We start from the raw sequence: 23683 nt of genomic DNA, 5'->3' as shown, positions 1-23683 counted from the left end.
CCTCCTTGTATAGAGCACTTCTTACATTCAAGCGGGTGAGACCAAGCCCTTATTACAGGTTGGCTACCGACTATAATCAACACAGCCACCTAATTATATGCTGTTGAACTGCCTCTTTAAAAGTCATAAGCATTCCCATAAGAAATAAAACCTACTTTTCCAAACATGTTGTGAGAGGGTTAATAATCCATACTGTGTATATCTATATGGTTCATATAGATCCCAGACTACATAAATTTCCATCTGGTGTCCGCCACATGGGACTATTCATATACACTTTAATATGACTTATAAGTCATCAGCCTGTGGCCTGTGACTCCTTATGAATATCTCTATTTAGTGTCACGTAGTGCAGCATGATGGGATATCATTCCCCATAGTGCTTACAGCAATGTCGAGTGAAATGAATCGAAAGGGAACATCTCCGGTTACACATGTAACCTCGGTTCCATGAGATGAAGGGAACGAGACATTGTAAAAGCTGGCTGCATTACTACTTCAGAGTTTCATAATACGAGTGACTCACTGTTGTCCCTCAGTCAGAAAATTCTGAAGAAATGGTGACTGAGCACCCACTTATATAGGCTGACTGCGCGCCTAAAGGGGCGGGGCTCAGACACCATTGCCACTCAGAGTATTAGCGTGATTGTATAAGGGTTTCAACAAGGTCATGTGAAGGACACTCCCCATAATGCTTACAGCAATGTCTCGTACCCTTCATCTCAGGGAACCGAGGTTACATGTGTAACCAGAGATGTTATTTTTTCTAAGGTAAGTTTAAGGTTAGGTTTTGGGGGTAGGGGTTGATGTAGTGTGTCTGTGTGATTCTAAATAAACACAATAAACACAGTGCAGCGATGCCCATACAGTATATTAGTATTTAAATATGGGTGCAAATAGTATATGACACTGTTTGCACCATTGTGCAATTAAAATTTATAATTATTTGCACTGGGGTTGGGGTGCAAATAATATTTGCCAATATTTGCACTGGAGTGTAAATAGCATCCATCATCATTTGCACCAGGGTGCAACTAGCATCTGACAATATTGCACCAGGTGCAATTAGTATCTACTATTATTTGCACCGGGGTTGGGGTTGAAAATTATAGGCAGATGCTATTTGCAATGGTATATACTATTTACACCCCAGTGAAAGTGGCAGATATTATTTGCACCCCAACCCTTGTGCAAATAATGGTAGATACTAATTGCACCCATATTTTCTAACATACAGTATGGGCATCACTGCAGTGTGTTTATTGTGTTTATTTACACAATATATTACATTAACCCCTACCCCTAAATCTAACCCTAACCTTCCCTTAGAAAAAATAACCTTGAATTTACTACAGTAACCATGGTTTCACCATGGTAATTTGTTGTAAATTTACAGTAACCACAAAATTAACCATGGTTACAATATAACCACCATATTACTGTACATGGTTAATTGCATTAAAACTATGGTTTCTGTCAAAAAACATGGTTACTACAATATTAGTCATACTGTGATGCAATCTACACACAAGCAATGCCGAGCCGCGGGAACGAGTGCAATTGACAGACCCCGTCTCCAGATCAAACCTTTCTCTGCACTCCCCGACATTCACCGTGACCAAATCACTGTGATGAAATCAACATTTATATACATTTTTATCTATTATTTTAAGTAGTATTTAAGGAAATATTAAGAGTGGATACAGGAAATCAGATGGAAAAAAGAATAGGACAAAAGGCAGATTCGAATCGTGATCGCTGGGACAACACTACACATTCACACACCAACTTTATAACCCACGCCACAGCATCGACATATAGTGTGTAATTTATTGTATATTTCTGTGGTTCCACCAGACTATTAGGGTGCAAATAGCTGCACTGTGTGGCAGATGCTATTTACACCGGGGTGCAGAATGACACTCCGAAAATAATATCTGCGACTATTTGCACTGGGGTGTGAATAGCATATACCATTATTTGCACCAGGATACAAATAGCATCTGCCAAAATAAATAAATAAATAAATGGCTTCATTAATCATCACCATCATCAATAATTGTATTACTGTATTCATCATTATCAATAATATATATAAATATCATAGTTATAAATATGCTCTCATATATTGGGTGGTATTGGGACTCCCCACAGATAACTGTAAATGGGGTGAGCAGATGCTTTTCTCTTGCACCACCAAGAAATTCTTTGTCAACGGATCTTATGGTTTCCTATCTGTCAGAATGGGTTCTCCCTTCACTGATTAATTTAACCTTTGGTAAATATAAAGGACATTCCTGTGAGTGTTTTTTCCCCACCTGTCTAAGCTGGCTTAGTTGGTCTCCCAGCCTGGCCAAGCTGGTCTTCATCTGATCTAGTCAGACTCCCAGCCCTGACCAGCTGACAAAAGCTAAAAAAACATCTAAAAAAAAAACACCTCAACAAATCATTTTTAATGAAGAGAAATGAATTGGAGTCAACTTACATAGTCATCGTATGATTTGTGCGTGGCCTGCAGTGGCGGATGTCTGTATCCAGGGGTCGCTGGGGTTCCTCTGGCCCGCGGTGCAGACACTCCTCTGGCAAGTGTGGATGTGGGAAGGGAGATACGTGTACCCCCAGTTCCTCTGGGTGCTGCTGCTCCTCGTCCCGGTGGAGGAGGTGGAGCTGCCCCTCCTCGCTCTCTAAATATCAGTTCAATAGATAATGTCAAAGTTATGACACCGTTGTATGATGTCGTTATTGTGATCTCTGAGACCTCTAAGTTGAGACATACCAAAATCACCATTTTAAGGGGAGTGGGGGGATTTAATGTTTAAAACATCTACTTTAGTAGGTTCATTTTATGTTACAAAATGCAGTAGTTTAGCTAATATAATCTAAAAGTTCTCGCAGAAAATGCAAAAAAAAAAAAAAAAAAAAAAAGATATATAAGTAAAACCTTTTATGCACAACATGAGCTGTGGACAACACAAGAAAGTCTGGCAGACAGCCTTTTACAGTATTAAAGCCTGTCCATGGCTTTTTTTTTTTTTTTTATATCACTGCAATACAGCTCTTTTGTGGTTTCATAATTTCTGTAGTGTTGCATACTAAAGGCTTGATGCAGTGGCAACAAGATCAGTGCAGTACTGAAAAATTTGCATTTTGTGTATGAAGTCAGTTTCAGCAGTACTATAACAGTGAGCTGCTCTTAGATAGTGTTTTTTATCTCCAACAGCCCATTAAAGCCCTGTGAACCATAAAGCCAATGACTCAATGAGCGGAGACAGTAGAGTTTTAAAACATATTGCAATCTTCACCTATCTCAGCTCTTTTCACAGCACTGCTCTGGTTACACATTGTAGTCGAGGCAGTGAAGCACATTCTAATAGGCTTCAAAAACCAGCCTGTATCCACCTTTTTCCTGGGGGTCTTACTGGGGAAAAGAATGTGGGTGGGACTTCCGCCGGAAGTCGTTCTACAGCATTCCCTAGCTCTGGCTGCAATCATTTTAAGACCCTGTTTACAGCTAGTAATAAGACACGTTTTGGATGACTCATCGCAAAGGTCAGCGCTAAATATAGTTGTAAACAGGGTGCAAAACACACATACAGAGGTAGTCAAAAACCGTTTAAAACGGCGTCCTGATGTGTCAGCAGCGAAGCACCACCTCTCACCAGTCAATCACCCACCGAACAAATGTTTAAACTCAAAAGGAAATAACCATCCGATCGGAAAACTTGACAAAGTGATTACATACCCAAGGATGAGAACTTCACAGCTCTTCCTTAGTGTGTCTGTCTGATTTCAACATGCAGGGTGACAAGATGACAAGCACACACATCTGAAACTGAACTAACACAGGTACTCCACTAAAACAACCAATAATTTTGCTCGGAATGTTGCGTTTGTGCTTAGATTAAATCTCAACTGCATCTGGGAGAAACAGCATGCCGGTTTTGTTCGTGCTTTCTTTGTCTTTATGACTTTTTTGCAGTTTATTGTCGTTCAGTAACACACTGATATAGTGATTGATATATGTCCATACGAAATCATACACGCTCTCCTCAAAATTCCAACACCACAACAAAAGAATGAATGGATGTACAATGCAACAACAGATGTGTTAACTTGACAATGGAATTAACGCCCATATTTCTCGCTAAGCATCACAGGACATAGGAAAATGGTGGATAACACATTGTTACTTGAGCTTTCAGTCCGTTGAGGGACAGATCTTTGCTGATCTATGGGATTTAGTGCTAGAGACCTGTGAAAAGGCATCACTGCAAATCTTTTTTTGTCTTGTTATCCAGCAAAATATTGAAACATCTATATAACAAGAAACTGAGTAAGATAATAAGATAATATCTTAATATTTCTTACCACATTGGCAGATAGTTTTTTCTTGTTTTAAGCATAAACCTCACTCAACTATGTTAGATTCATGCTTAAAACAAGTCCAAAATTGGAATCCAAATTTTGCTTCTCAAATAAATTTATCTTTGTGACGAGGAGGAGGGCAGGGCTGGGCCGTGACTACACACGCCCGAACCCCAATTGGGCTAATCAGCTGAACTGTGTGATAAGTGCAGCGGAATGCAGCAGTTCGAGAGAGAGAGAGGCACACGCAGCTGCAGTGTGTGCATTTGTGTTCTGTTTTTTCCCTATGGGGGGAAACGGCAGCGTGCCTCAGATCCTCGGCGGCCAGCAGTTACGTCTCCGTCCCCGGGCGGACGGCCGCGGCTGCTCCTCGGTTGGCTGGTAGTGGTGAGGACTCCACGATAGCGCATCCCTCCTTCTTTTCCGGGCTTCGGCACCATTGTAACAAGGTTCAAAATGGGAAAGGAGGAGGCGGAAACTGGCTAAACCATCAAAATAATGGTTTAATGAAAACTTAAACAAAAAGACACAGAACACAAATGCACACACGACAGCTGTGTGTGGCTCTCTCGCTCTCGAACTGCCACATTCCGCTGTACTTATCCCTCTCCTCGGCTGATTAACCCGATTAGGGGCCGGGCATGCATAGCCCCACCCACCTCCTCGTCACAGTCTTACTTTAAAGGAATAGTTCACCAAAAATGAAAATTTTCTCATCATTTACTCATCCTCATGCCATTCCAAATGTGTATGACTTTCTTTCTTCTTTAAAACACAAATGAAGATTTTTAGAAGAATTTCTCAGCTCTGTTGGTCCATTCAATGCAAGTGAATGGTGACCAGAGCTTTGAAGCTCCAAAAAAGCAAACAAACTTTTCATAAAAGTAATTCAAATGACTCCAGTGGTTCAATCATGTCTTCAGAAGTGATATTATAGGGTGTATATTGTGGGTGAGAAACAGATCCATATTTTGGTCTTTTTTTTTTTTTTTTACAATAAATTCTATTCCCTGTAGAGTAGGTGGTGATATGCACAAAGAATGCAAACCGCTATAAACAAAAGAAGAAGCACGTGGAAGTAAAAGTGGACACAGAGTAGGGTACAACGTGGCTAAAGGCTCAGCAGGGTAAAAGGCTCCTTTGATTTGATTTTCTCCCAAAACACTAAATAGCAAAAAAAAAAAAAAAAAATCTATCACAGTACTTTCCTAAACACCTGTTTGTCACTATGCACTGCAAAATATCTGTTGCATGTGGTGTCTAAAGGTTGATTTTGAGGCAATTTTTTGTATTTTTAAACTTCTAAACCACTGTAGTCTTATGGTTTACTTTTATGCTGCCTTTATGTGCCTTTTTGACTCACTTGCAGTGAATGGACAAACAGGGCTGAGATATTTTTGTAAAAATCTTAATTTGTGTTTAGCAGAAGAAAGACAGCCATACACATCTGGGATTGCATGAGGGTGAGTAATTTATGAGAAAATTTTCATTTTTGGGTGAACTATTCCTTAAAGAATGTTTAGATATTTGGTACTGGAAAGCAAGATAAAATATACTGCCATGCAAAGGCAAAATGCAGTACCTACGCATTATGTCAAAATTGAATTATGACTGAATTATTATAATAACTCATAGACTATGATCTGTCCTGTGACAGACAGGTTTGACTCATCTATGCTCCGATTCAGAGAAAACAGAGTGAGAAAATTTTATATTCCACATTTGGCTGGACAATCATTTTTCTCAGTTTCAGTGTCAGTAACTGCTTTGTAGGACATGGTACTGATTAAAAAAAATTTTTTTTTTACACTGTTTATCTGAAAGTATACATTTGTTTTACTCTCATGTCCAGGTGTTCGTGTTAGTACAATAGACAAATACATCCTTACAACACCTTTGTGGAATAAAGGGGTGAAGTTGTCTATTTCTGGACCTGCAGAATTTCTGTCTGCAAAAGGCAGAAGATGGAGTTGGCAGCACTGCTGAATGGCAGATGTTGCGGTCGGTAGAGATTTACATTCCATCCATCCAAATCCAAAGATACTTCAGAGACTAATGGCCCCATCAGTGTTGCTTTTCCATGCTGATTTGTGGTAATGACTTCTCAGGGCACCACAAGGAGCACACCAAGGGGATGAGGCCCTTTATAGCTTTATCCGTCAGCAACGACAAGCAATAAGGCCGTATTTTGAATCTATTATTACTACCTGAGGTAGTGCAAGCTGTTGTTGTTGTGAGGGAATCCTAGAGGGATCTTCAGAGGCTTAATCAAGCCAAAGCAAGTGTGGAATTTATGAAATAAACATTAAAGAGGCAGAACATGTTTAGGATATGAAAGTTGTAAATAATGTATGGCGGTTATGCTTTTGATGAGAACAATTAAAGCTTCACCTGCTAACCTGATTCACAACACTGAGCCAGAGGTGCTCAGGGCACTTTCATCATCCAATAGTGCACAGATGTTTGGAAGTGAGAATTGGGATTCTGTAAGAGTTAAAGGAATAGTTCACCCTAAAATGAAAATTCTGTCACATTCACAATGTTCCAAACCTGTATGACTCTCTTCTTTCCGTGAAACACAAAAGGAGATGTAAGGCAGAATGACAGCCTCAGTCACCATTTACTTTCATTGTGTGGAAAAAAAAGATGCAGTGGAAGTGAATCATGACCGAGGCTAATGCACTTCCTAACATCTCTGTGTATTTCACAGAGAATGAAAGACATATAGGTTTAGAATGACATGAGGGTGAGTAAACGATGACAAAATGTTCATTTTTGGGTGAACCATCCCTTTAATGTTTCTATGGTTCTGAAGAGGGGTGGTGATGTTTACTGTACCGTGTGGAGACGGTGGAGGCCACACGCATGCCACGTCCTCGTACAGTTCTTCCTCTGCTTGGGTCATCTGAGCCGTTTAAGTAAGATAGTTCACGCAGCTGCTCCTGCCTGATTTCATCATTGTAATCCTGTGGGGGTTAAAATTGCATACTTTACATCATATACTTTATATACTAATTAAAAACCACTCCTAGCCAACTTAAAGGTGTTGTATATGCATATTATTTGGCACACTTGTTTTAAATAATTGCAAAAGGCAATTATAAAGCTGGATATACATCTTGCAGACATCAGCGTCAAAGCTACTGAGCTTTAAATGTATTGCCATAACGTTGGCAGGGAGCGTTAAATAGATTGCCAGAAAGTTTTGCTGACAAGGATAAAAAAATTAAACCTGTTTAAGCTTGTTTTCAGATCTGGAGGAAAAGATGCATTTTTGCACACATATTGACAAAAAAAGGCACCATATGAGGCATACTCCAACACACACTGAAAATATGGTGTAGAATTAGGGACTGGAATGCACATACATTTAGAATAAGAGAAATGATAGGGGCAGGAGATAAATAGGGAGCGGTTGCTTATTAACTTTGTTTGACATCAGCTATCAGTGCATTGTTGTGAAAAAATAATTCCACTTTCTGCATTTATAAAGTTCCTCTCTCATTTGATTGAACATGACAGTGTCCTGAATCACAAGGCCGATTACAGAGTGGATAGCGCTTATTTTATTATCATGTCAGTGCCACAGGAAGATAAACGCAGGCTCATTTCCACCAGCCACTTATTTTCCTTCCTGTTTGGCACAACAGCTGGGTACAAGCAAATTTCAGATATAGCAATAAGAAGAGAGTGGCCTTTTGAACAATAAATAGAGACTGAAGCACTGGGATAAAGAGCTGCTTGTATGTCCACTCAATTGACTTGCTTTTCTTTTACTTTTCTGATCATTTCACAAGATACAAGCTTAATGAAGATTTCATATTTGCATAAAGGATGCATACTTGTTTATGGCAAATTCCAGACCTTTATGGGAAATGCAATCATTTTAAAAAGAAAGGTTTGACAATTAAATTCTATATCTTGATATTTATTGTATTTTTCAAAAATATATATATATATTTTGATAGCTACAGTATGACTATGACATTTTGTTCAAAACATCTGTGATGTGTGGTAAACATATACTGTATAGAAAGTACTAATTGGTAAAACTCTTTGGAAATAGGACTGAGACATATTTTAAGGGGGTGATTAAGTTGTTTCTTAGTAACCTTAGACATTTAATCGCTACATACATCTCTCAGACAAACTGATATAGGTTTACTTTCATTGCAAGCTGCACAGGGACACTTACAAGCAGTCTGATTACATTTTCCCCTTCAACTGAGAAATGACTGCAAAAATGGACAGACAGAAATGTATTTTATGCTGATCAGATATAATAAGCATCCTGATGGATTCATTATGCAGAGTGTCTCATGCTGAAGCTAATTATGTTCTGAAAATACCAATAGTAATTCATTATTTATGATATAAACAGGGGCCTTAGAAACATCAGGTCAGGCTGTGTCCAGCCATCCAGTCAGACTAAAAAATAGAATGATTTTTTGTCTCTTTCTGAACATATAATTTTATTGCGTAAGTCTGAATATATAATTGCAAATCTTATTGATATAATTCTAAATATATAATTATAAACCAGGTTGACATGAAACACAAAATGGTGGGACATGCTACTGTATCTAAAACTATGCTTATGACTTCAAATGAACTCTACATTAAACATTTGAACTTTAAAAAAAAATTATCTTTTTTCACATCACAGGACCATTGAAAATGAACTAGTGAAGGCAAAAATGTGATTAAAAAATAAATAAAAATTGTGTCCAGTTGCAGCACCTAAAATATACACTTTTCCTTACATATTCATCAAATATACCTGGTTTACAGATTTAAGACAAAGGAGGCTCCTAATGTTAAAAAGTAAGTCTTAATGCTAAAAGTTTGTAATGGTCAGTCGATGTTTCACGTTTGTCCACTTATGATCAGATCGCCCGAAATGCATCTTTACACGAAGTGTAAAGGGGGCCTAAGTCTCAGCAGCATTGTATTTATGGTAAATGAATGAGACGTCCTCCTCCATAATCTAGTCAGTTTCCTTTTTAAATGAGACTCTGAGGAGGACCCACTTACACCTGCTAAAATGCTGTGCTTTGCATGAATCACTGTTTCCAAATTCCTATGGCAATGTGCGATGTTGCATAATCGTATCTATATAATACTTCCTGCAGGCCTCACCAACAAAGGTTTATCAGCAGTCCAGACTGCAGACCCCTTTTGTTTTGTCAAATGTATTCTATTTTAACAAAGGCTAATCTGGAATTACAAAATAAATTCAAAGCAACTTCATATATCATAGTGAAATTTAATCTAGGACCTCTGGTAATCTGTGTGTGGTTTTCTTTTAATGACAAAAAGCCTACACCTATTAAAAGGTTCTAATTAATCTTGCAAATCATTTTACTAAAGCAATGCATATCATTGTTAGAGTTGTTTATTGTTTGTATTACACAGAAATATATTTTAACTGATTACCTGTATACGCAATGCAATGTCTCTATAAAATGAATGCTATGAAATATTGGGAACATTTTACCATAAGATTGTATACGTTAACATTGTTTAAAGCAATATTCTGGCTTTAATACAAGTTAAACTCAATTGACAGCATTTGTGGCATAATTTTTACAAAGTTTTACAAAGAGAATTCATAACCTTGGTGCAAATTCATGCGGACTTAGAAAAGACTTAATCAGCAGCTTAAAGTATTCTCTCAGGTTCCAGATGATTCCAATTTATCAAATATCCAATTTTCTTGGACTGATCCCCAATGTATATATTAAATCACATGCATAACTCAATAATCTAATTTTACTTGTCAATATACATAGACACATTTATGTATGCAGGGGAGCAGGGCGTTTAGTATTGGTTGGTGCAAACCCATCTCATCTTCGCTTCTAGCACACTATCCCTCTCAAGCAATCCAAATATATTAACTTACTGGAACAAGGAACTTCTTAATCTCCTCCAGGGCATGGCTCATGCGGGAGTAGGCCTCTCCAGGTGGTGCAAAGACTTCAATTAAAACATGAAGATCATTGCTCAAATGGGCATACTTTGCCTCTCCACTTTTCCTCAGCTCTTCCTCCTGGAAATGCAAAAATACAAAGTCAGGAGTTCTGCCTGATTTCATTCATTAATGAATTAAATAAAAACAGTGATTGTTTTTCAGAACCATGCAGTATGTATATTTTGAACTGAAGGTGAATTTCAAGGTATTAAAGGGATTGTTCACACAAATTTGAAGATTCTGTCATCATTTACTCACCCTCATATTGTTCCTAACCCACTTTATTTTATTTTTTTCAAAGATTAAAGTAGATATTAGGCTGAAAGTCACTACACTTTCATTGCATATGTTGCCATATGAAAGTGAATGGTGACTGAGGCTAACATTTTGCCTACAATTTCCACGTGTTCCACAGAGGAAACAATGTCTTTTGGGTTTCAAACAACATGAGGGTGAGTAAATGACGACAGAATTTTAATTTTTGAAGTGATTTATTTTCCTATTTTATCATCATTCTCATAAAAGCATGTGAAACCAACAATGAAACCGTCCTGGTTACTTGCGTAACCTCCATTCCCTGATGGAGGGAATAAGACGTTGTGTCAATGTAGTGACACTAGGGGTCACTCCTGGGAGCCCGAAACACCTCTGGTCTTTGATAAAAGGCCAATGAAAATTGGCGAGTGGTATTTGCATGCCACTCCCCCGGACATACGGGTATAAAAGGAGCTGGTATGCAACTACTCATTCAGGTTTTATGCTGAGGAGCCGAAACAAGGTCCGGCCATTTCAGCGGGTAGTTCAGCGTTGTGGCAGGAGGGACACAAAGTCTCGTTCCCTCAATCAGGGAACGGAGGTTATGCAAGTAACCATGACGTTCCCTATCTGTCACTCACTCAACGTTGTGTCGATGTAGTGACACTAGGGGTCCCTATACGAAACGCCGCAACTGGCTGAACTGTGTTATGTGAACTGGCAGAGTGTGACAGGCAGACCACTGTGTGCCTCATAGCCAGCATACCAGGCCGACACGTAACCTCCCCCAACATAGTTAAGAGTGTCGAACAGCCCTTTGGGGACAAGTCGACTACCCAAAAGATAGACACAGGCTAACCCAGTCGTGGCCCTTTTCCCCTTCTTTTTTTCCACTCCCTTAAAACGAAGGGGGATTATCTGACTGGGCCGCCAGGTCTAGTCGGGGGGTGTCCCTCCCAAGGGGAGGACACCGCGGAGACCACACCTCACTCAAAGAGAGGGGGGGATATTTAAGTGGAAAAGTACGTCACATGGTCTTGCCGACCACGTGGAGAGTCTCATGGTAGATCCTACCCAACGGGGAGGAGTTGCTACAAACATGGAGACTCTGGCAGAGGGGCTCTGCCCAAGGAAGACGCAAATTGCCAACAGGGAAACAAATTAGTGGAAGATATACATCGCATGGGGTTACCTTACAGGGAACTGCCACATGTGGAGCACCTACCCCAGAACAGGGCTCTTAGTTAGCACGTGTACTGGGCCGGCAGTGAGTCTCTCTGAAAACTCGACTGCCGCAGGGCTCAGAGGAAGTCAATCAGGGAACATAGTTTGTGAACACTACTGAGAATTAATGGTGCAAGTCTTCAGCTCAGAGAAGGTGAAAGGCATTATGTGCAAGCGATAAACCCGGCCGGCTATCCCGGGCTTATCTGCTTGTATTGCGTGCCACTACCTAGGACGAAACCGTTTCCACCCGGAGGTTGTAGAACCTTGCAAAGGTGTTGGGTGTTGCCCAGCCTGCTGCTCTGCAAATGTCTGTTAGAGAGACACCCCTGGCCAGGGCCCAGGAGGCCGCTACACCTCTGGTAGAATGGGCTCATAGCCCTACCAGGAGTGGCACGTCCTGGGTGTGATATGCCATGGCTATGGCATCAATGAGCCAGTGGGTGATCCTCTGCTTGGAGACAGCGCTTCCTTTCCGCTGTGCACCAAAGCAGACAAAGAGCTGCTCAGAGATCCTAAAGCTCTGCGTGTGATCCAAATAGATGCGTAAAGCATGCACTGGACACAGCGATGACAGGGCTGGGTCTGCCTCCTCCTGGGGCAGCGCTTGCAGGTTCACCACCTGGTCCCTAAAAGGGGTTGTGGGAACCTTGGGCACATAGCCCGGTTGGGGCCTCAGGATCACGTGAGAGTAGCCCGGACCGAAATCCAGGCACATTTCGCTGACAGAGAACACTTGCAGGTCTCCTACCCTCTTTATGGAAGTGAGCGCAGTCAGGAGGGCAGTCTTCAAAGAGAGTGCCTTAAGCTCAGCTGACTGCAAAGGCTCAAAGAGGGCTCTTTGTAGACCCTGAAGAACTACAGAGAGGTCCCATGAGGGAATGAGGCATGGCCTGGAGGGATTCAGCCTCCTGGCACCTCTCAGGAACCTGATGATCAGGTCGTGCTTCCCTAAGGACTTACCGTCCACTGTGTCGTGGTGTGCTGCTATAGCAGCAACGTACACCTTCAAGGTGGAAGGGGACAGCCGCCCTTCCAACCTCTCCTGCAGGAAGGAAAGCACCGATCTGAATATGCATCTCTGGGGGTCTTCCCGTCTGGAAGAACACCACTTAGCGAACAGATGCCACTTAAATGCATACAGGTGCCTCACAGAGGGGGCCCTAGCCTGAGTATCGTGTCTACCACCACGGGTGGTAGACTGCTTAGGTCTTCCGCATCCCGTCCAGGGGCCAGACATGGAGATTCCAGAGGTCTGGTCACGGGTGCCAGATGGTGCCCCGTCTCTGAGAAAGAAGGCCTTTCCTCAGGGGAATTCGCCGGGGGGGGGCGGGGGGGGGGGCTGTCGCGAGGAGCATGAGGTCCGAGAACCACGTCTGGGTGGGCCAGTAGGGTGCTACCAGGATGACCTGCTCCTCATCCTTCCTGACCTTGCACAGGGTCTGTGCAAGTAGGCTCACTGGGGGAAATGCATATTTGCATAGGCCAGGAGGCCAGCTGTGTGCCAGCATGTCTATGCTGAGGGGTGCCTCGGTCAGGGCGTACCAGAGCAGACAGTGGGAGGATTCTTGGGAGGTGAACAGGTCCACCTGTGCCTGTCGAATCGACTCCAAATCAGCTGGACCAACTGAGGGTGGAGTCTCCACTCTCCCCTGAGGGTAACCTGCCATGACAGCGCGTTTGCTGTAGTGTTGAGGTCGCCGGAGATGTGAGTGGCTCGCAACTACTTGAAGTGCTGCTGACTCCAGAGGAGGAGACGGCAGGCGAGTTGTGACATACAATGAGAGCGCAGACCGCCTTGGCAGTTGATATATGTTACCATTGCCGTGTTGTTTGTCTGAACTAACACGTGCTTGCCCTGGATCAATGACTGAAACCTCCGCAGGGCGAGCAGAATTGTCAACAACTCGAGGCAGTTGATGTGACAATGCAGTCGTGAGCCCGTCCACAAGCAAACAGCACTCCAGCCCGTTTTGGAGGTGTCTGTCATGACCACGACGTGCCCGGAGACCTGCTCTAGGGGAATACCTGCCCGTAGAAATGAAAGGTTGGTCCAAGGGCTGAAAAGACGGTGACAGACCGGCGTGATGACCACACGATGTGTCCCGCGCCGCCATGCCCATCTCGGGACTCGAGTCTGAAGCCAGTGCTGAAGCAGTCTCATATGCATCAACCCGAGCGGGGTGGCCACCGCTGAGGATGCCATATGCCCCAGGAGCCTCTGAAAGAGTTTCAGTGGAACCGCTGTTTTCTGTTTGAACGCCTTCAAACAGGCCAGCACTGACTGTGCGCACTCGTTCACGAGGCACGCTGTCAAAGAGACTGAGTCCAACTCCAAACCGAGGAAAGAGATGCTCTGAACCTGGAGGAGCTTGCTCTTTTCCCAGCTAACCCGAAGCCCTAGTCGGTTGAGGTGTGAGAGCACCAAGTCCCTGTGTGCACACAACATGTCCCGAGAGTGAGCTAGGATTAGCCAATCGTCGAGATAGTTGAGAATGCGAATGCCCACTTCCCTTAACGGGGCAAGGGCTGCCTCTGCGACTTTCGTGAAGACGCGAGGGGACAAGAATAGGCCGAAAGAGAGGACCTTGTACTGATACGCCTGACCCTCGAATGCAAACCGCAGGAAGGGTCTGTGTCGAGGTAGAATCGAGACGTGGAAGTACGCGTCCTTCAGGTCTACCGCCGTGAACCAATCTTGATGCCGGACGCTCGCCAGAATGCGTTTTTGCGTCAGCATCTTGAACGGGAGTCTGTGTAAAGCCCGGTTCAGTACTCGCAGATCCAAGATTGGCCGCAATCCACCACCTTTTTTCAGTACGATGAAGTAGGAGCTGTAAAACCCCTTCTTCATCTCGGCCGGAGGGACAGGTTCTATCACACCCTTCCGTAGGATGGTAGTGATCTCCGCGCCCAAGGTAGCAGCGTTTTCGTCCTTCACCAGGGTGAAGTGGATACCGCTGAACCTGGGCAGACGCCTGCTTAACTGAATCGCGTAGCCGAGTCAGATGGTCTGGACCAGCCATCGTGACGGATTGGAAAGCGCAAGCCACACATCCAAGTTCCATGCAAGGGGGACCAAAGGGACAACATCGTCGGACGTACCGACAGGTGGGGCCTCGCTGTGGGGTGGAGCTCGAGGTGCCAAACCATGTTGTGGCCGTGCTGAGTCTAGGGATATTGAAGCACTTACCTGGCTACTTGCGACCACCCCCGGAACAGCCTGGGTTGGGGGAGGAAGAGGCCTGTCCTTGCAACCCGTGGAGACTGTCACATCAGGGGTGGATGTGTGCTACAGCTGGGTGCGCAGGGGTGGGGAGACCGCCTCTGGAGTGCCAATCCTGCAAGGAAAAACCCATGGACGGTGGTCGTGATGACGGGGATGGAGTGGTCTTCCTACCAGCTCCAGTTGAATGGGTTTCATTGACCCTGGGTCGCCCGTCTCATGGCCGCTTTGACGACCTTCGTGGGTTCTTAGCGGCCAACTGTGAAACGGGTGGCGTCTGTTTCCAGTGGTGGGCTCCATGCCGGGGTCGGGCTGAAGGGGGACGCCCTTGGCGACGAGCAGACGGGGTGCGGGATCTTGAGCTGCACCAGGGCAGGATATGCCAGATAGCCGCTACTTCACCGTCGAGAACTGCTGGGCAAAGTCCTTGACGGTGTTGCCAAATAGGCCAGCCTGGGAGATGGGGGCAGCAAGGAACCGTGTCTTGTTGGCCTCAACTATCTCGACCAGGTTGAGCCAAAGGTGGCACTCCTGGACCACTAATGTGGGCATCATCCGCCCAAGAGACCACGCCGTGACCTTCGGTCGCCGAGCACAGTTCCTGCATCAGATCTGGGGCAGAACTACCCTCGTGCAGTTCTTTTAGCACCTTGGCTTAGTGGACCTGCAGGAGTGCCATGGTGTGCAGGGCAGAGGCGGCTTGTCCAGCAGCGCTGTAGGCTTTAGCCGTCAGGGACGACATGAACCTACAGGGCTTGGATGGAAGCTTTGGGCATCCACACCAGGTGGCGGTGCTCTGCGGGCATAGCTGCACCGCGAGTGCCTTATCCACTGGGGGAATCGCCATATAGCCCCTGGCCACCCCGCCATCGAGGGTAGTGAGGGAGGGGAAATGGTAAAAGGTGCCTCCCACGATTTCGTCAACTCCTCGTGCACTTCTGGGAAGAAAGGCACTGGAGCAGGTCGTGGCTGCTTTGAGCAGCGCCGCGAGCCCAGGAACCAATCATCGAGCCGCGAGGGTTCAGGGGAGAGTGGAGGGTTCCACTCTAGCCCGACGCTCGCAGCTACCCGGGAAAGCATGTCCTTCATCTCTGCATCAGCCTGTGACTGGGCAATCGTCCCTGAAGGGGGGAGCCCAGCTGAGGCTTCTGCATCTGACTGGACAAGCCCACTCTCTGATACTGCGCTCGAGAGCTCATCAGCTTCACGGGCTACGAACAAGAGGCCAAACTCGCCGTGAGACGAGCCGGCGAACTCATCCGGAAGCCCGATCGGGGCAGATGAGTGTGCTGGGGAATGGGAGGTCTGCGGGGGGATACCCGGCGGAGGCGATCCCATTGGAGTCCCCGCGCTGGCCTCTTACGAAAGCAAGCCGCGACCGCAACGTTGCCATGGTCATGTTCTCGCAGTGAGAACATGAACCATCCATGAATGCTGACTCCATGTGGGTCGTGCCCAGACACGAAAGACAGCGATCATGACCGTCTGAAGTTAAGAGGTAACGACCGCAACCAGGAATAACACACAATCGGAAAGGCATCTTTAAAAAGACGCGTCTTTAAAAAGACATTCCATGTGTGCCGCTCTTTTAGAGAAATGTACTCTTTTAGAGAAATACACTCTTTCAGAAAATTTACTCTCTTTTTTCTGCCGAAGCGCCCAGGGGCGTTCTCTGCAATGCACCAGTGCAGAGGAGGGAGAAGCCGCTGAAATGCGCCGTCAGATCCAGCAGAGGTGAATGAACAGTGAGATTCAGCTCAATGAGCATGGCCGTTCGGCTCTGAAGAGAAAATCTGAATGAGTGGTTGCATACCAGCTCCTTTTATACCCGTATGTCCGGGGGAGTGGCATGCAAATACCACTTGCCAATTTTCATTGGCCTTTTATCAAAGACCAGAGGTGTTTCAGGCTCCCAAGAGTGACCCCTAGTATCACTACATCGACACAACATCGAGTGAGTGACAGATAGGGAACTATCTGCACTCTAACTCCAAAACACAGATAATGGATTTGTAGCTAGTGTAAATTACGCTTAAAGCTTTTTGTCAGAAATAAATTGACATTTTCACCTTTCTGACCTTCTGACCTGAGCAAAAAAGGTGATAATTCAGAGCGGTACTCAGTTTCTTAGTTCTTTCTGATTGCTGAATGCGTTCTGTAGATGTTGAGAAAAACTTGAAACTTCAGATTATCGCAACCAGCATTCATCATTGTAATTATCGCAGCCAGCATTACTATCATATGTTGATTACCACTTGGCTGTGGCTTCTACTTAGACAGGAAAGCTTTGCTGTATGGGCCATTCACTGTTGCCTGATCACTGATGCAGGCACTTGTAGCCCCTTCAGCTTTAATATACACTTACTGATGCCATGCCTCTATCATGTCAAAGTGACCCAAGCACTTTTTCCATCATCCTTTACATAGACAAAAGGTCAGGAGACACTTAACCTTTCACAACATTTCTGAGAGGCATAATCATATTTTGTGAGGCCCTAGTTCAACTGCAGGCAAATTATGCAGATGAGATGGTTCTGACGGCAAATTTGTGGGTAGACATGCACATAGATACGTATGTATGTGTGAGTTATGTTTGGATGTACTTGTGAGGGCCATTTTGTTTAAATTCTGTGAGGGTTAGGTTTAGCAGTAGGGCATAGCATAGATCAATAACTCCAAATTAAAACTACTGCATGTAAGATGTTCTGACTAATATAGTAAAACAAATATGTGTGTGCGTGGGTCTGCACGTTGACTTCAAAATGGAAAGACAGAAGAGGAGGCAGGAGACAGCAAAAAGGGTGCCTGCTGCTTCATTTCCAGTCCTCTGAAAAACAGGACTGTTCATCAGGTGACACTTGTTCTGTTTCAAGTCTGGAAGCTTTAACTTTCATTTCATGTCAATCCATGAAGAAATTAAACTTTTTTTTTTTTTTAAACGTAGGGCTGTCTCCTTGGATTTACGTCAAAAGGCACTCAAGAACAGCAGAGTCTTCTTCTAATATGGCAAAATGAAGAGTTCCTCACATTTATTCCCAGTAAAAAACAAAATAAATAGTGAGTCTTACACCTATAAGCCAATAAGACTGTTATTCAGTACCACTATGGAGTTAAAGATCTTAGTTCAAAAATTCAAACAAAGGCAATGAATGAAACAACAACACTCCTTTTACTCCTACAGTGAATAAATAAACTTTCTCCTTTTACTTCTACACTTAATACTCATGCAAACAGCACTACAAAGAGGTTACTTTCCTTTTACATAAATTTAAGACAAACATTAAATATTTTCACTATAACATTTATGTCTGTCCCAAAATTAAAATGATTTACAATACATAGAAATGCAAATGTAATTTTATGAAATGCTGTTGTTTGATTCAGCCAATTATCTGCCCTCAGAGACATTTATTTACCTGCACAGAGTATCATTCCAAATATATAAATAACATAATATTTCTTGGTTTGTTGATCCTTTAATATAGACATTCTTTTGTAGATTGAAGACTTCAATTGGACTATGAGATACTGCAGTACATAGACATAAATCTAGAGCTAAAAAGATGTACTACAGACTCTTAATTTCATATGTATAATGAGCATGTACCGGCTCAAGGTGACTCTTTATAATGGCATATGTTTGCATAAATGGTTGCCTTTGGGATTTAAAACAATCCAACAAGGAGGTACGGTGACGCCATGTGAAGGGCAGACGTGTGAGAGACAGCTCTGCGCACTTTGCTAATTTTTTTATTATTTTCACGATATAATCCGGTGAAATTTGATACACCCAATTACACATTTACTGTTTGAGGTAAACATGGCAAAGAAGTCAAAATCCTCGGGCTCTGGAGACATTAAAAGACACTTACGGGTTCAAGATGAAAGCCCAGACAGGCCTGTGGACCGGGGACTCGATTTGGATGATGCGGTGGGAGAAGGAATCCAGCATCAACTGTCCAACATGTTGGTGATGTTGATGAGGGTACTTGCATACTTGGAGGATCTCGCTGTAATATGTAGATTGATTACGGCGATGGAAAAAAAATTATCTGAGCTAGTCACAAGAGTGACAGTTGTTGAAAAATGAATCGATTATTTAGAGTCATCAGAGATGGAATTAGCCGCTAATCCGCCCACGACCAAAGTTGATTTGGAACGTGTTCTTGAAAAGCTTGAAGATCTTGAGAATAGAAACCGCAGGAATAACATTCGAATTGTTGGAATTCCTGAGCATGAGGAGGGCAGAGATATGGCGAAATTCCTCAACGAGCTTTTCCCGAGTCTGCTCGACATAACAGGCCACAAGCTGGAAAATGAGCGAGCTCACAGAGTCCCAGCTCACAGATCTGCTGAGGGAGGAAGACCCCGATCGATTCTGGCCAAATTTTTGAGATCATCCGATAAAGATCTTGTGTTGCGCCAGGCAAGAAGCAAAGGAAAGCTTTCTTGGAAGAATTACAATATTTTCTTGTTCCAGGACTTTGTGAACTCGAAAAGAGAGAAACACGATCGGTTTAAGGAATGCAAGAAACTCTAGATCACTTTTGCTCTGATGTCAGACTGAGAATAAACACCAAGGACGGCAGCAAAGTATTTACATGTCCCAATCAGGCAATGTCTTTTATTGAAACAATGGGTGAGTAACCATTGGGTGTTTTTCTTGTGAGTGGATTGACTCACTGTACATACTCTGGCTTTCGGAGGAAGCTGGGCGCCATTTTTGTTTTCTTTTGCGTTGGCTCCGCCGAGCGGCTGGATTTTGTTTTGTTTTGTGGATTAACACTTTTCCTTAAAGAAACATTTGCATTGACGGAAGATCACTTTTACAATGAATGGATGACCGCAAAATATCTACATGCCCACACAAAGGATGTCTTTTATAAAGTTTGCGGACTGTGTAAATCATGGGATATACTTTTATGCGGCCTCCGAGTGAATTGACTCTTGACCATCCGAGGAACCGGGATGCGTGTTTCGTTTCCTTTTGTGCTGGTTCCGCCTAGCGGTTGGAGCTTGTTTTGTTAAATAACATTACTTCGGGACAGTTATGGATGAATCTGTCAGTTCCTTGTGCTTATGCCTCCTGTTGGCTGGAGTATGATTTGTGGAGTATTTTTGTGGGACATTGGAATGATTATGTCATCTGCTACACTCATCAGCTGGCTCACTGAAGATTCGTTTGTCTGACCGAGGAAACTGAACGGCTTTATATCAGCTGGAATTTGTTTTGTGAAGGAACACACCTTTGAGACAGTTCTGTGAATGAGTCTACATGTTCTTTGTGTTTATTCTGCCTATTTGGTTGGGGTTTGTTTTACAAAATATTTGATGTTATGTAATTTTGCCTTACAAATTTGTGAGGCAAAATTGAGCAATCCGATGGCTCTCGTAGGCGTACACAGAGTCTTTGAGTTTAAAGGGATTGACGCCGGTTGCCGCTTTCGTGTGTGGGGTTAATGCGCACATTTTTCTTTTTTCTGTTTGTTTTGTTCGGGGGGAAGTTCGGGGGTTTTATTGTTGCATTGATGTTGAAATGTGGTCTTCATAATTTTGTTTTTGGCACACAATTAATTTTTTCTATTATATCAAAATGTCGAATGTTGGTATGAGTGTACTATCTCTCTCCACGTGGAATGTGAATGGGTTGGGGCACCCCATAAAAAGAAGGAAGATTATTTCTTTTCTTAAACGTAAGAAATATGATATAGTGTTTCTTCAAGAAACACATCTTTCCCTGCAGGAAGCTGAAAAATTTGGGAAGATATGGGGTGGACATGTTTTCTTTAGTGTTGGCTCAAGTAAGAGCAAGGGAGTCATTATATTGGTCAATAAACATTTACAATTCAAATTTCGCAAACAGTTTAATGATAAATTAGGAAGAGTCATTGTTGTTTTAGCAGAAATTCAGGGGCAAAGTCTGATTTTGGCTAATATTTACGCACCTAACGCTGATGATCAGGGCTTTTTTATAGATCTTGAAGAGATGTTGCAAGCCGCTGGCACCCCTCATGACATAATATTGGTAGGAGACTTTAATCTTTTGATGGACTCAGTCCTTGATCAAAGTGAAGCAAAATTGTGTAAGCCCCCTAGAGCAACATTGACGCTTCACAGGATGTGTAAAAATCCTGGTCTTACAGGTATTTGGAGACTTTTGAACCCATCTGGTAGAGACTATAAATTTTTTTCATCAGTCCATAAGATTTATTCTAGAATAGATTTTTTTTAAATATCCAAATCGTCATGGTTACTAGTGTAACCTCCATTCCCTGATGGAGGGAACGAGATGTTGTGTCGATGTAGTGACACTAGGGGTCACTCTTGGGAGCCCGAGACACCCCTGATCTTTGATAAAAGGCCATTGAAAATTGGCGAGTGGTACTTGCATGCCACTCACCCGGACATACGGGTATAAAAGGAGCTGGTATGCAACCACTCTTTCAGGTTTTATGCTGAGGAGCCGATAAAAGGTCCGGCCATTTCAGCGGGTAGTTCAGCGTTGTGGCAGGAGGGACACAACGTCTCGTTCCCTCCATCAGGGAACAGAGGTTACACCAGTAACCATGACATTCCCTATCTGTCACTCACTCGACGTTGTGTCGATGTAGTGACACTAGGGGTCCCTATACGAAATGCCACAACTGGCTGAACTTTGTTATGTGAACTGGCAGTGTGTGGTGGGCAGACTGCTGTGTGCCTCATAGTCAGCACAACAGGTCGACACGTAACCTCCCCCAACATAGTTATGAGTGTCGAACGGCACTTTTTGGGAAAAGTCGACTACCCAAAGATAGAGACAGGCTTAACCCAGTCGTGGCCTCTTTTCCCCTTCTCTTTTTCCACTCCCTAAAAAAGAAGGGGGATTATCCGACTGGGCTATCCGACGGGTCTTCCGCGTCCCGTCCAGGGGCCAGACATGGAGATTCCAGAGGTCTGGGCGCGGGTGCCAGATGGTGCCCCTTCCCTGAGAAAGAAGGTCCTTCCTCAGGGGAATTCGCCAGGTGGAAGCTGTCACGAGGAGAGTGAGGTCCGAGCACCACGTCTGGGCAGGCCAGTAGGGTGCTACCAGGATGACCTGCTCCTCGTCCTCCCTGACCTTGCACAGGGTCTGTGCAAGCAGGCTCACTGGCGGAAATGCATATTTGTGCATGCCAGGGGGCCAGCTGTGTGCCAGCGCGTCTATGCTGAGGGGGGCCTCGGTCAGGGTGTACCAGAGCAGGCAGTGGGGAGGATTCTTGGGAGGTGAACAGGTGCACCTGTGCCTGTCGAATCGACTCCAAATCAGCTGGACCACCTGAGGGTGGAGTCTCCACTCTCCCCTGAGGGTAACCTGTCGTGACAGCACATCCGCTGTAGTATTGAGGTTGCCCGGGATGTGAGTGGCTTGCAGCGACTTGAAGTGCTGCTGACTCCAGAGCAGGAGACGGCAGGCGAGTTGTGACATACAACGAGAGTGCAAACCGCCTTGGCGGTTGACATATGCTACCGTTGTCATGTTGTCTGTCTGAACTAACACGTGCTTGCCCTGGATCAATGGCCAAAACCTCCGCAGTTCAAGCAGAATTGCCAATAACATTTACATTTACATTTATTCATTTGGCAGACGCTTTTATCCAAAGCGACTTACAAGAGAGGAAATCATAAGCGAATCAGAGGAAAACATAAGCGAATCAGAGGAAAACATAAGCGAATCAACAACTCGAGGCAGTTGATATGCCAATGCAGTCGCGGACCCGTCCAGAGGCCGGCGGCTGCATGCCCGTTGCAAACAGCGCCCCGGCCCATTTTGGAGGCGTCTGTCATGACCACGACGCGCCTGGGGGCCAGTTCTAGAGGAACACCTGCCTGTAGAAACGAGAGGTCGGTCCAAAGGCTGAAAAGATGGTGATAGACCGGCGCGATGACCCGGCGTGTTTTCTGTTTGAATGCCTTCAAACAGTCCAGCACCGACTGGGCACGCTCATTCTTAAGATGCGCTGTCAAGGATCGAGATGTGGAAGTACGCATCATTCGGGTCTACCGCCGCGAACCAATCTTGATGCCGGACGCTCGCCAGAATGCGTTTTTGCATCAGCATCTTGAACAGGAGTCTGTGTAAAGCCTAGTTCAGAACTCACAGGTCCAAGATTGGCCTCAACCCACCGCCTTTTTTCGGTACGATGAAGTAGGGGCTGAAAAACCCCTTCTTCATCTCGGCTGGAGGGACAGGTTCTATCACACCCTTTTGTAGGAGGGTAGCGATCTCCGCGCAAGGTAGCAGCATTTTCGTCTTTCACCAAGGTGAAGTGGACACCGCTGAACCTGGGCGGATGCCCGGCGAAGTGAATCGCGCAGCCGAGTCGGATGGACCGGACCAGCCCTCGCGACGGATTGGAAAGTGCAAGCCATGAGTCCAAGTTCCGCACAAGGGGGACCAATGGGACAACATCATCGGATGTACTGGCAGGTGGGGCCTCGCGGCGGGGCAGAGCTCGAGATGCCACACCACGTTGTGGCCGTGCTGAGTCTAAGGACATCAAAGCACTTACCTGGCTCCTTGTGACCACCCCCGGAACAGCCTGGGACGGGGGAGGAAGAGGCCTGTCCTCGTGACCCGTGGAGACTGTCACATCAGGGGCGGATTTGTGCCACAGCTG

General features: G+C 44.4%; 1 protein-coding gene across 9 annotated transcripts in view; it reads right to left on the bottom strand.

Moving 5' to 3' along the window:
* LOC127414134 (KH domain-containing, RNA-binding, signal transduction-associated protein 2-like) overlaps window positions 1–23683 on the bottom strand; it is a 137433-nt gene that overhangs the window by 51986 nt on the left and 61764 nt on the right. For all 9 annotated transcript variants that reach the window (XR_007892739.1, XR_007892740.1, XR_007892736.1 and 6 more), the window contains 3 exons: window positions 10271–10417; window positions 7204–7331; window positions 2486–2684 (listed from right to left, as the gene is read on the bottom strand). Coding sequence is in view for 1 of the 9 variants with exons in the window: in XM_051651918.1 (XP_051507878.1) it covers window positions 2486–2684; window positions 7204–7331; window positions 10271–10417 (474 nt within the window). In the remaining 8 variants the exon portion in view is untranslated. The remainder of the gene's footprint in view (window positions 1–2485; window positions 2685–7203; window positions 7332–10270; window positions 10418–23683) is intronic.

The sequence above is a fragment of the Myxocyprinus asiaticus genome, chromosome 23, assembly GCF_019703515.2.
Source record: "Myxocyprinus asiaticus isolate MX2 ecotype Aquarium Trade chromosome 23, UBuf_Myxa_2, whole genome shotgun sequence".
Classification (NCBI taxonomy): Eukaryota; Metazoa; Chordata; class Actinopteri; order Cypriniformes; family Catostomidae; genus Myxocyprinus; species Myxocyprinus asiaticus.
Note: the sequence above shows the minus strand (reverse complement) of the source record. Positions and strands in the feature narration are given on the sequence as shown.